We start from the raw sequence: 13,901 nt of genomic DNA, 5'->3' as shown, positions 1-13,901 counted from the left end.
TATTGCATTGTATATCCTTACCAGAGTTCAGAATTTATCAAGAGAAACTCTCCCAAGACCTTGTCTGCATGGCATCTGCGCCAGTTTGGAGCTAACGTGGTGCTTCTCTGCCTTTGCACCTTTGGGTTGCTGCGGGCTGTTCTCGGTCCTCCGAGGGGGTGTGAGAGTAGCTCGGTGTCCTGTGGGCATCTAGAGGTTAGGCTTGCATCCCTGTCTGATCTCCCTGGGTTGAATGGAGGCAAAATAAAAGAGGACTTGCCACAAGTTTATGGAGAAAGGAGGAGAACTGGAGCAAAGTGACTGGGAATAGAGAGAAAATAGGTGAGGGTGGGTACTGGAGCTGTGTTTGGTGTAGAAAGGAGTGCATCGCTTTAGCAGAGCAGTGGTGAGGGAAGGAAAAAGGAGAGAGTGGAGGACAGCTGTGCTAAGTGAGAGAGGCTGTGCTCTCCTAGATGCTGCCTTGGACAGTTCCTCATCAGACCAAGAGCTCTGACCTAGGAAGGGCTGATTTTTCTTTCTAATAAATTACTAAAGTTGGTGTTGCCCTATAGAGCACATTATGGTGCCCCAGTTGTGCTGCATCAATTTCGTTGCCCGTATCATTCGCCCACAGGAACTTCTACCTTCTGTAAAAGACAGCACTACATGGTGGGCCAGCAGCAGTCTTGGCTGGTTCCTTAGTATGCGGGGATAATACATGGGTGGCTCTCTCCTGTGAGTATGGGTTGCTTTTGCATATGTTTTTCTGAATACCTGGGTTCTTTCTGTTGGAAGGCTGAACGTCTGGTGGCTGAAAAGTCTGGTAGCAGCCCTTGTCTCAAACTGCAAGTAAAGATGAACCCTCCATTGCATTCATGTTCTGTCCTTCCCTCTTGTCAAACCTCAGGATTTCCTCATTAACCTCAGGCAAGGTGGCAATTCTCCATTCAAGTTTTGGGGTGGAGAGAGCAGATGATGTACAGGAATATTTGACACTTGCTTCTGTCACTTAATACACTTTGCTGTGAGGTTTTTCTCACTGTTACCTTCTTAGTAGTTATTTTCTTCTATGGAGCAGGGGCACAGAGAAAATAGCTCCCCCAACAGCATCTTTGTGCTAAATCTGAGACCATGATGCCTGTTACCCTTGCTTTGTATTAGTTGTCATCTGTAATTAGTTGATCCTTGTAGGTTTTTCAGAGAGCAGTAAGCAAAGGCAAAGAGGTCGTTCTGTATTCAGGAAATGGCCTTTTAGCCACCAGGCCCTGGGGAAAAAACACAAAATCCATGCTATTTTGAACACTGGACTTCTCCTTATCAGTATGTAATTAATAATTTCACTTATTCTCAAGAAAGCCAAATTAAATTTGCACAGACAGCTTTAATTTTGGCATTTTTTTAGCTGTTGAATGCATAACTTTTCAACATCAATAATGTTTTTTTAATGTACCTTTTGTGTGGAATTTCTATTTGGAAATATAAATGAGAAGAGCAGATAGCAATGAATTACTAGCTAGCCACATGTCCATTCTGCTTGTTCTGTCATTACAAAGTCACCTGAGTCTAATCAGATTTGAGTCATTACAAAAATAGCATTTCAAAGCAGCTTACATTGCTGTACCATTAGGGTATTGTTTAACTGTCTTTTTATTTTCAGATACTCTCAAATAATTCTTGGCACTCCATTCATTCATTCCTAACTTGAATTACCTTTCATGTTACCAGTTTTGGAAGCAATGTTAGGTAAATTTTTTTAGGATTTTATAGAACATGTGTAGGAGGCACATGTTCTCCCTGTTACACCCAAGGCTCAAGCTCATCCAGTCCTGCTAAAAGTTACCATCTTTATATGTGTAGAAGCTGAACTAGCTTAGTGCTGTAGCTTGTAACTCAAAGACTAAGTAATTCTGATGCCTGGACTCCAGGGGCACACCCTGCACTCCACTTTCTTTGTGAAGGTTGGAGTTCCTTTTCTTAAAAGCTAAAGAAATTAATTTTGTCCCATATTCTAAGCTTATTTATGTGAGTACTAACATAGAGACACTGTAGTCCTTCAGGACAGTAGAGCAGTGCAACAGAGGAGTGTTTGTGTTGCTCATTTTCAAAGAAAAGTCCTACTCATGGTCAGCAGTGAAGGGCATGAAATCCCAGTTATACCTGAGGTCTGCTAAAACTTTCCAATATTCAGAGAGTGGTCCGTGTTAAAGTATAGGAAAGTTAGTTTTGTGCTATCCTTTGTTAAAACGAGAGGCTTTGGGAGTGTGGTGGTGTGCATGCATGTGATGTATGGCATGTGCATAACAAGAAGGAATAGGGCAGTTAGGGAGCTTGACCAGTGGCAGCAAAGTCGCCACAATGTTGAATAAATCTTTTGACATGTATTGGTTTCTTGGATATTGCACCTAATTGCCACATTGAACAGGCAGGTAAATAGTGCAAATTGTATGTAGCCAGCCTGATGCTCTCTAGATTACAGATGTAGTAGGCCATAGTTTAGATCTAAGCTGTCTTCACCCTATTGTCTGTCCCAGAAAGTCAGAGCATCACCTGCAGCTCAGTGATTCAAGCTGAATTTTTTCAGAAGCCACACATATAAACTGTGGCCTAGGCAAGGAGCTGGGAAGCAAACTCTAGGATATGGACATTGTGCACAAAACTGGAAAATATATTGCTTCTTTATTCTGTCCTTGAGAAACTATGGCAATCCTGAGTATCACCTTGCTTTGGGAGGTGGCGGGGAGGGAGAAACTTCCAGAGAATTGGGGCAGTAACGGTCAAGAGTTGTTGGCACCACAGTAAAATTACATCATGCCCTTCGGCTCCCAGTTCTCCTCTTCATGGATTCTTTCTTTCTTGTAGAAGAAAGGCAAAAATCAAGAAAAACAACATTATCTAGTGTCTGGAACAGATGCCTGGCAGTCAGCACCGCTGTCAGCATTTTACTCATGACTCCACTGCTCTCTTGCTGTGTACTGCTGAATGGTCTATCTTGCATTCTGCCTGGTGGGACATCAGAGCCGTCCCTCCCAGGAAGACCTTTGCCTTCTGTGTCCTCATCTTTCAGCCATCTAAAAAAGGCTTAGAAATGAAAGTGTTCCTTTGGGAATCTGAAAAGTCCCTGTTCCCATCAGTAGTTAGGAGTCTCGTTGCCTGGTTGGCAGAAAATAGATTCACCCTAATGTGTTGGCAAAATCCCACCTGACTCAATCTGTTTGCTGCCCTTGGTATTCCCTTTTGGATGGGACACCAGCTCTCTGGACATTTCTGGACAGGTGCAGAACAGTGGTGCTTTGGTAAAGAGACTGCATTAGGTCTCCTATGTATAGGTTGTGTGGGGGATCACAGGGCTGAATGAATTAGCTGTGTTTGAAGCACTTTTAAATCCCTCGGTGACCTCCATGGGGATGCTCAAAAAGCTTGGTAGCCTTTTTCTTTTCAGTCCTCCATTTGAGAATCCACTGACTTTGCTGGCTAGATAGACTGGGAAGGCAAGAGCTAATTCTACATCAGCTTCTGTAAAGAATATATTTATAACCCTCCTGGGGACAGTCACAGTCCCTCTCCAGCTGGTTGATCCAGTTACAAAAATGGAAACCACTTTGATTATTGGTTGACTGATTTGAGAAAATAGCCAATATTTCCATGTAGTAGGAGGAGACGCTCAGAAGTCTAAGAGAGTACATATTTCCCATAAAGTTTGTATTCCTAGTGATAATGCCACTGTATATATTTGTAAATTCCTATCATTAAAGTTGTATTAATAATGATATTTCTCTTAATGTATTGATTATTGATATTGCAGAGGCATTGAGTGGGTGGGAAACACCCCATCTATGGAAAAAATTCCATGTAAATGAAGTTGATAGGAAGTTTGCTTTTGTATTTTTTTTTTTTTTTTGGTGGAAAAGCAAAAATACTTGGAATCTATGCTGAGAAGCTTGACAAAGAATATTCCTTAGAAAACAGATGCTTTTCTTGTAAAATGTTACTAAGTTGAAACCCTATAATTTCAGGAAAAAAACACCACGTTTTTGACCAGTCTTTATAAACCTCTTTTTCAAAGGCACTTTTTCATGTTTCATTTGCTTTATAATTAGTTGTCACTCTTCTTGGTTTACGAAGTGATCACTTTTACTTTCATCTGAAAATATTTTATCTATAATTGGAAATAATTTTCTGTTCCTGAACAGAAAAAAAAGTATATGTCAACTATTGAAAAACACATGTCAGGTAGGAGCAGTATACAGGCCAGGTGCAATATCAGGTAGAAGTATATAGGCCAGGTGTTAAGTCTTTGCTAAACTTTTCTTGGGAAGAAAATATTTTTGGGAATTAATTGTCTTGCTGGTTTCTCTGATTTAATGCCTCTGATTTCAGAACTAAGCTGATGAAATGGAACTGCACCAACTGTATTAATAGCTATTCTTTCCTTAACAGCCCCAGCATCTCACATGCCCCCCCTTTACTGTATTTACTTCAGAACAACGCAAAATGCATCACTATCTTTTCTGGCATTGCAGGAATGCAGGATTTTAATTACCTCAGCAGCAACTGCTTTGAAATCACAGTGGAGCTTAGCTGTGAAAAATTCCCACCTGAAGAAACTCTGAAGGGCTACTGGGAAGACAACAAGAACTCCCTTATCAATTACATCGAGCAGGTAACAAAAAAGAGGATGGCAAAACTCTAGTTGTTGCACGTAAAACTTCTAAACTTTGTGCTGTGTGAACATTGAATTCAAAATTTCATATTAATCCAATTGGTGCTCCATAGTTCTTGTATGTCTCTAAGGTGGCAAATCCTGTGTGATCTTTCTAAATATGTGGAGGAGGAGGGGAAAAGAAAGAAGATGTTATAGTATGGAATTCATCTCACCTAATTTAAGCTGTTACAGACATTTAATTTGAAATTGTGCCGGCTTCCTCAATGAAAAGAAATCAATGAAAAGAAATACACATCACCAGAGTGTATAATTCATGTCTCCAGCGCTGATGTGTATACTAAGAGAGATGGATTGCCCTCTACAGATATGAAAGTGTGTGTACAGATGTGGAATGAATCACTCTGGATGCACAGGGAGCCTAGACAGCTGGATTAGACTGTAGCTGCCTGGCAGTGCAGTGTAACATCGGGGGACATCTTTAATCCTGGTTTTGTAGATACTCCGCTGCTTTCTAATTGCATGAGCTGCTGATAGTCAATGTAGAGCTGTCAGTGTGATGATTCCATTAAAAAATATACAAAATCTGGTTAAAAGTGTAAAGCATAGTCATGGGTTGAGATAATCTTGTGCTAATGGGTTGCTAGAAGTTAAGATTCCTGAAACAGGTCTATGTGTGTGTTTGTGGTTTTTTGTTTATTTGTTTTTATTTTGTTTTGTTTTTGTTTGTCTGTTTGTTTTTGGTTTTGGGGCTTTTTAATCATTTCATGCCAGTGTAACAGGCTGCACTGAAATGGTGGTTCCAAGCAGTGTGGGAGTATCAAATTTCTGAAACCTGGATACTGTAGTTAAAAATCAGAAATTTATCTGATATCATTAGTGGCTGCACACCTGGGATTGCAAAGTCAGAAACATACTTTGTTAGCAGAGCTGGTCAATTAATACATTCATTTCTTTAAGATCTTATTTGTGCAGAAATGCTTTACTTAGCCAGAAATCTGAAATATTTGAATAATTCAAATGTTTGAGTTATACCATTCTATTAGTCAGTTCTATGTGGGCTGAGGAAAAAGCTGTACCCACCCTGCAGGTTTTTACCCATTTATTATGGGATCCATCTCAAATTGTTCAGCTCCTTTGCACATGGGTTAATTTTCTCTGACTCATGGAAAACTATGGTGTCACTGCATTTTCAAAGTTACTAACGTGGAAGAGATTATTTTGCCAACTTCCTTTGCTCCTGCAGGGCTTCTGGCTTTACCCCTGAAGTTCAGATGGTCTATCTGGCACTGGTTTTTATCCTCCTACAGCATAAGAGGTCCAGGTCTGTGCTCCAGCTCCCCCGTGATTGCTGAGGACAGTGCAAATATGAGCTTTCTGCTTTTCTAAACCGATCTGTGTCAGGCTTCTCCCACAGTGTAGGTTAGAGGAATCTGGTGAATTAAATTATAGCACCTGAATACACTATACACTTATACATAAAGGGGAACAGCAAAATCTCAAAACAGAATTTGTGATCCACAAGTCTTTTCAAATATCACAGAATTAGAATGAAGCATGAACTCCACAGTACTTCCCCGCTTAATTTCCAGGCTCCCAATGAGATGCATCTCTGCACAGGTTCAAAACATCCCATTCTCCCCAGCGCTGAGAGCTCCCTATCTCAGGCTGTGAAAAGGTAGCTGACCCTCAGTCTCCTGCCTCTGAGGAACTCAGTCTGCTTTCAGACCATGCTCAAGAAGTACCAGCAGGACTGGTCTCTTCACCACACTGCAGTCAAATCAGTGCTTTAATTTCATACATGCTGGGAACAGACAGATTAGGCACTGCTGGTGCTGTTGCCAGGAGTATGTTGCCTGAGAGGGAAGAAGGAACTAGGACACGACCCCCCCATCGCCTTTCTCTCACAGGCCATGTGGGGAGTGTTGTAACTCTGTGTGGTCCCAGCTCAAAGACCTGGAGGTTTTGGGTGCACAACAGAGAGCTCAAGCATCTCACACAGGGATTGCCCATCAAAGTCCAAGTGGCTGCAATTAACCTTGTTAATGTTTCACTTTTAAGCAGTTATGCCCATTATGAGCCCTAAATTCTTACAGTTGATGAAACTTTTTTTTAAAAAAAAAAAAGGGGGATTTTTTTAGGCTGTTTTTCAAAGCTTTTCAGCACATTCACTAATCCCCAGTGACAAAGACTTTCAAGTCAGTGTTCACATGTTACGAATTGCTGCATATTTCTGAGAAATGCTTGCACTGCACAGATAAATTAGTATAACTACCAGCTGAATTATTTTTCTTCTTCACTGTTTGTTCCATTATGTTGTTTGGTAATTATCCTTGATAGTTGTCAGCATGTAGATGGTGGGATCCATGACATGCATTGTTAGATATATCAACAGATATTTCACTGACGTAAACGCCATCTTTTCTTAAGAATTTTCCGGTGATTTCCCATGTGTTGCTGACTTTATTTATTTATTTTAGATTCATCGAGGAGTGAAGGGGTTTGTCAAAGATCTTCAGGGCAATCCAATAGCAAATGCCACAATTTCTGTGGAGGGGATAAGCCATGATATTACATCAGGTGAGTGTTGTACTTCAGCAAAACAGGAAGTGCTGGAATACGTTGCTTCCCCCTCTGCTTGGCAGCCTGGAGCCATTTCAGATCTTATTAGCTGAAGGTTTAAGGGAGCAAAAGTTTGAAGCCAGGAAAGCATGTTGTGCCTCAAGAACCTTGTTGCCTGCAGGATTTCATGAATTTTTCTCTTGTGTTTTGCTCTCAAAGTAGCTGGAGACTGGTTGTTGGGACTTCATGGATCTCTGGCGTGAATTGGTTCTGGTGGGTCTTGGTTATTCATGCTTAGTTTATCTTCTGATTTGCAGTGCAAGCAGTGTTTCACAGCTCTGCCAGGATTTAAAGTCCTGTCGGCAGTGCTGTTTTGAGTTTGAAGGCTAAATTGTGGTCCAAAAGTGTTATATTGCTTATGATGTGACCATATCTTTTGGTATGTAGATTCTTGCCAGATTTTCAGTTTACATAACTTCCTCCTGTGAAGATAAATTCTCTCCACTGTTTACAATTCTGTGACTTTTTTGAGAAGAGCGGTTCTAAAAGAGGAAAGTATCGTGTTGGTGTTCATAGAAAATTGCATGTCACTTCTTCGATGGTGTTGTGCTTTTTGAATAAATGAATGAATTCAAAGGTAGCTCGCACAGTGCCAACTTGCAGTCTTCCCTGTAGACCTATGCTTTCTTATTCTGAATGACATTTTTTTTTTTGTTTGCACAAGATACTAATTAGAAAAACAATAGTAAAATGTCATTGCTTTATGCATGAGCTTACATTATGGTCGTTTTCTCAATGATATGTCTCACTATACTGTTACAGAGGTGCAGAATACTATGAAACAGGACCGGTAGACCCTTCAGTTGGCTTCGATTTGTGTTTGTTCTCACATCACCTGCAAAGAGGCCAGTATTTCTCCCAAGCAGAACAGTCTGTGATAGCATTAGCCACCTTCTTTCACTGTATATAAGAAGAGAAAAAGTATAGAGGCTGGAAATAATTTTTCAGGGATAATAAAAAGGGAATAAGCCGTGCAAAGAGGTATTTTGAGGTATGAGAGAGTGATGCATACGGTACTACAGCTCATGCTTCTACGGTACAAAAAAGCATGTAATCATGATTCCTCTCACATTGTGTGTGTATAAGCATGGAAGTCATCTATTGTCAAAACAGTGAGGAAAGCAAGCACTTGAATTTTAGCACATTCAAAAAGAAGGATAAATATTCTTTGGCTTTTTTTCCCCTGCTCCTTTGTTCATGAGTTAAAATTCAGCTTTGTTCCAGTGCCAGGAATTAGAATAGATCATTATCATAGTTCTGCAGCAGTACTTTTTTCCTTTCTGTCTTATGAAGAGAAAAGTTTGGGAACAACTGGACTGACTACTGACATTTTCTGACTATGCGAATTGCAGACATTTAAGTAATGTTTCCCTCTGTGCGCTGTGTAGCTGAAGTTGGGCTGAAAAAGCATTTAAGGAATTGGCAGTAAGAGTGTGGCCAAGTCTTTTAAATGGCACTGCTAACTGGCCTTTAGAACAGCCTTGCAATGTTTTCTGGAGATAGAGAAATTCAGAGTATTAGCCTGTGACAAATTAGATAATTGCCCACTGCTGGTGGACGGAGGATCTGAGTCTTTGTCAAAATGGGAGATGGTAATTTCTAGAGAAGAGGATGATGTGTTTTTATTCTATGACTGAAAAAGATGATCTGCAGTAACACTTAGTGCAGTAGGAGCCTTTCTTTGGCCTGAGTGGATCAAACTTTCATTTCTCTGTTTAGCTAAACAGAAGAAAAAAGACCCAGACATTGCCTGGATACTGAAACATTTAGATAGTGATGCTTCAGGGGTGATACACATGGAATATTCTAGGAAATGATGATTTATAGCTTTCTCTGCAAGATAAGTTGAGAAAGGTGGTCCTATTTATTTAAATTTGATGAGAATCAAATGTATTTACATTTGGATTTTCAGAATACTGAGGGACATTAAAAATTCACATTGAATTGCAAACTGAAACTCAGACACTTAACAGGAGCTGTACATTGGCCAGGGGTTGCTTCTAAAGTAGAATAATGTCCCATATTGTCCTTTTCTTCAGTGTGCAGGAGAGCCTTCAGCCTCAGCAGGCAAAATCTTTCATGGAGACTACAGCACAACTTCGGATTTTAAATCTGTGTTTTGGTTACCAGAAGGGAAGAAAATCTGTAATAATATATTTGTACAGCCCTTACAGAAGAATTCTTTCAGACAGACAAAAGGAAAGGGCTGACAGGAATACAAAAGACTGACAAGATATACGGTCCCTTCTACTTAGCTGTGTGATTAGTTTTATACATATTTATGTGGATTTTTTTCTTCTTCTCTACAGCCAAGGATGGTGATTACTGGAGATTGCTTGTGCCTGGAAATTACAAAGTTACAGCCTCAGCACCAGGCTATCTAGCAATAACTAAAAAAGTGGCTGTGCCCTTTAGCCCTGCGGTTGTGGTAAGTGCCCACGTGTGTGTTAGTTTATCGTCTATTATATATATAAAAAAGTGTCTTTCTTTTTTTCCTTCATGTATACATGTAAGCAGGAGGTGATTTTTCAGAATATTTCAGAATATGCTAATTTAGAAGACAGTCTGGAAATCTACTTTTCTAGTACTTGCTGCACAAGCCACAGAGAGTAATCTCATAGTAAACTCATTTCATGTCCTGCTGGTATTATTTAAAATGAAAAGACACAGAGAAGGGTGATATTGTGATACTTAAACTTTTTTTTATTGGTTGATGTGTAAATAGCCAATCAGAAGATTACAGAATATCTTTAAATAGTGCTACATAAAAAGTAAGAGATGTTGAGGTTTTCATTGAGACCTGATACTTTTAATTTAAATTGTCAAGTGACTACCTGCAGAGGTTAAATCCAGTGTTCAGCTCGGTGCAGAAAGATAGTGATGGAGCGCTTCTTTGTGTAGATACCCAGCAGGTATGGTGAATAAGACCTAGGCTGCATCTAAGAGTTCAGAAGCATTTTTAATTCATCCTCTATACAGGTGTGTGGATTCCACTCTTAATAATTTAAATAAATGCTTATTTCTCTAGTGTGTATCATATACTAGGATATACAACACTAGCACATCATATCTACATTAATGAGCTGTGTGTCAGAAAAGCTCCCTGGATCTTATTCATGGCATAAAATTGAATATGTGTTTTGATATGCTGGGGGTCTGCATTGCTGGGTGTTAGACAGCAATATGCTGACTATACTTTTTATTATATGCTAGATAATTTATGTGGCTGGCTATTATTCAATTTAAATTTCATTGGCCCAAATTTTTAGGCAAGTCAAAGACTGGACATATGTCTGGCTTCGTTTGGAAATTTTGCTCACCTATGTGCATTTTTAGATAAGTTTATTGTACTGATATACTAGTATTGCACATATTTAAATTAGCTTTAAGACAGTTTGGAATAAACCTAGCCTAAAATGGAAGGTACCTCCCTAAGCCCCATGTCTGTGTTAAACAACTTATTTCAATAAATTACTGTTAAAAGCCTACACTTCTCTCTTTCTACAAGTCTTACTGATGTTTTTGATTGTGTCTCTTACTCAGGTTGATTTTGAACTGGAGTCACTGTCTGAAAGAAAAGAAGAAGAGAAAGAAGAGTTGATGGAATGGTGGAAGATGATGTCAGAAACACTAAATTTTTAAATGAAGATTTTGGCTTTACAGCTTTTAATCTATTATATGTTGACTTAGTATAATGTACTGTGGAGAGTCCCTATATTCTAGATTTTGTGCACTTCACAATAATTAACTTTGAATTTTTCAGTCATCTTTTGATTAAAATGATTACAGATAACTACTAGCCTCCTAGCTAGATAAATAAGTTATTAATTTTCTTTCATATTGTTATAGAAAATTTACTCTTATATACAAATCAGAAAAAAATGAGTGAATGCAGCCTATATGGAAGTACAATCTGTTGTGTATTATTTGCAAGTTCAGAATATGTAGGTTAACTCTTGATCTTAAAAAAGAAATATGCCGTAGTCAATTCCCAATACTGCCAGAAATATTTGACAGTGCATAGTAGTAGGCAGTGCTCTTTACTGAGTTCTATAATGGATGTTATTGAAAAGATTTATAATAACAGTGTGTGGTGTAATGTTTTACAAGGATTAAAATTCAGTATAACATTTTGTATGTCTTCGGTGTTGGGGCTATTTAAAAATGTAAGAAACATAAGCTGACTTCATTTTAGTAAGCAGAAGGAATCTGCGTAAGCTCTTTTATTAAAGATGGCATGGAATGAATTCAGGAAATAGGGGAGCTTTATTCCTTAAACTGTTAATGATATTTCAAGATCAGGTTTTAATTATTTCTTATTACTTATTAAGCAAATTAAAAATTCTGAATGGGTGAAGAAGAGCTTGTGCATCTTGTTAATATGCTGCTTGTGTTTGTTTTACAGCAAGAAAAAAAAAACATTTCAGGTGATGTTTATTTTAATTAGATAACTACCTTTTCAACAATCTTTACATGTGTCAGTGGTGTCTAGATAATCAGCCAAAAGTTCATATGTTCACTGAAAGCTACCAAAACTTTACAGTTTAGACAATGAACTGGAAGTCTACTGAGGACGCGCATTTAGTCTTACAAGCCAAGAATGGTTTTGTTCCCAACTTTGTTTCTTCTGCTGGTTAGTCTTATCTAAAAGTAGAAGCAAGACAGATAAGTGAAATTTTTTTCAGTGTGGTGAAGTTTTCTCAAAATACTTGAAGATGATACAAAAAGCAACTTTGATTTAAAAAGATCCTTCTTCCTCCTCTTTTTTTTTAGTATACTTGAATTAGCTTGCTTTAGTATTTTGTCTAAGACGAGTGAAATTTGCAGAGTCAGACAATATACATGAACCATAGTGTGTGCAATTTGGTATAATTGTTCTGAAACCACTGCTGGTATGCTACTTGATAGCAGCTAAGCATCTCATCTGTTTGAAAGCTTACACACTATTGCTGGTCTACTTTAATTCAAGATCAGATGTTCGATATAGACTTCCTTCCTCTGTTTCATTAGTATCACTGTCTGTGTTTTGATTAACATAGTATTTTAGTTGATGCTGTAGGAGTTCAGTACTGTTCAGAACCAACCAACAATGCACTATCATGCTCCTGCCATAAGTGAAAAATCACATGTTCAGGTGTAGGACCCAAATTTACCTCCTTTGGGTATTTAAAAATCTGCTGAAAATACTGTTTTCTGAGAATTTGAAATTCTTTAATAAAAATAGCATTTGATCCTTTAAAGTAACAGGCTTAAGGTTTGACACACATTGATAAATTGAACAGCAATAAAAAGGCATAAACTTTCTCTCTCTGATCAAGAGTTTGCTATGTAACCTGTAGCTCATTTGGGTAGTAGATATTTAACTACAAACTTCAGGGGAACTTCACTTGCTGTAAGTCATTATGCGGTGATGAACTTAGAATCTCCATTGCAATGAGGAACCCCTGTGGCAAACGAAGAATCTTATCTGAACATGTCTTTATAACAGCTTGTGGCTAGCTGTGCACAAGAGTATGCATAAAGGATGCTCAGTTACACCAGCTCGGGTGTTTATGACAATTTGAAAGGCTAAGACATGTAGCACAAAACACACTCTGTGTCTGGAGGTAACAATACTGTTTTCAGCTGAACCAGGTAAAATCAAAGCAAACAGTCTAAAAATTAGTTATAACAAGAGACTGCTGGCATGTGGGCAAATGGCTACAGGAGTGTTTCTGACCTGTAAACTAATGTAATAAGGCAAGTGTACATTTGTACAGAACACTCTGCTCTGCCCCTTCCAAACCTAACAATTTCAGTCCAAACAATATTACTACATGATGTGATGCCTGTCATGCATCAGGTCTTCCTGTGTGGTGGATTGTGTGGCATAGTTAGTGCAGACATTACATCAAAGTGATCTCATAACAGATTTCTAATCCGTACTTGTATTACATGTGTGACATCCTCTGGTCTACTGTTTCATGCATTTGCAATTAAATGTGGTGTCCCTTAAATGATCTCTTCATTTAGCTCTAGATGACTGCTTGCTATTATTGTGCTGAGAACAGGTTAAAGTGATTAAATGCTGCACCACCAGAACCACTGCCACTGTTCTTGCTGTAGGTAAACATCCTTAAGAACAGTGTAGGCAGGACTCTCAATAAATTCATTCATTATGTAGCTTTCCTAGCTGAACTGAGCTGTGTTGTAGGACTGTGATTGTTTAAATGGAAGATTAAAGTGTTGTGTGATGCTGAGCTTTTGGTTAAAAAGGCACATGCTGTACTATTGTAAAATAAATCTACAGGTTTATTTAAAATGTAAAATGTGTGAGTAATTTACAGGTTCAAAACATGACCTCTTTGGCTGTGCATGTCTGCAAAGTATGCCATAAACATCCTTAGTGAGGTGCATGTGCCAGTTAATTTGCTGTTTGAACAGAGAAATGAGGCTGGGATTAGTGCCATTATGCCATTGAAAGCCATCCGTAGCCCCTTAATTTTGTGCCAGTATGTCCTCCTTTTGGAATATACATCTTTGAGCGCTTTTCCCATGCAGGTTTTCAAGTAAGGTCATGGATAAGAATGAGATGCTCTTCATCTATGCACGGTTGGTGGGGACAGGGCATACACTTCGGCGTATCTTTCCACTCCACAGT

The 13,901-nt window shown here is 38.8% G+C and overlaps 1 protein-coding gene across 1 annotated transcript in view; it reads left to right on the top strand.

The window, feature by feature from the left end:
* The window catches only part of CPE (carboxypeptidase E), a 61,912-nt gene extending 48,343 nt beyond the window's left edge, over positions 1-13,569 (top strand). Inside the window, exons 6-9 of the mRNA XM_030026008.1 lie at positions 4,500-4,639; positions 7,120-7,219; positions 9,571-9,689; positions 10,805-13,569. Of these exons, the coding sequence (XP_029881868.1) occupies positions 4,500-4,639; positions 7,120-7,219; positions 9,571-9,689; positions 10,805-10,903 (458 nt within the window). The 3' untranslated portion in view covers positions 10,904-13,569. The remainder of the gene's footprint in view (positions 1-4,499; positions 4,640-7,119; positions 7,220-9,570; positions 9,690-10,804) is intronic.
* The last annotated feature ends 332 nt before the right edge of the window (positions 13,570-13,901 follow it).

This window comes from Aquila chrysaetos, chromosome 1, assembly GCF_900496995.4.
Source record: "Aquila chrysaetos chrysaetos chromosome 1, bAquChr1.4, whole genome shotgun sequence".
NCBI classification, from domain to species: Eukaryota; Metazoa; Chordata; class Aves; order Accipitriformes; family Accipitridae; genus Aquila; species Aquila chrysaetos.
This window is presented reverse-complemented; position numbering and strand designations above follow the sequence as displayed.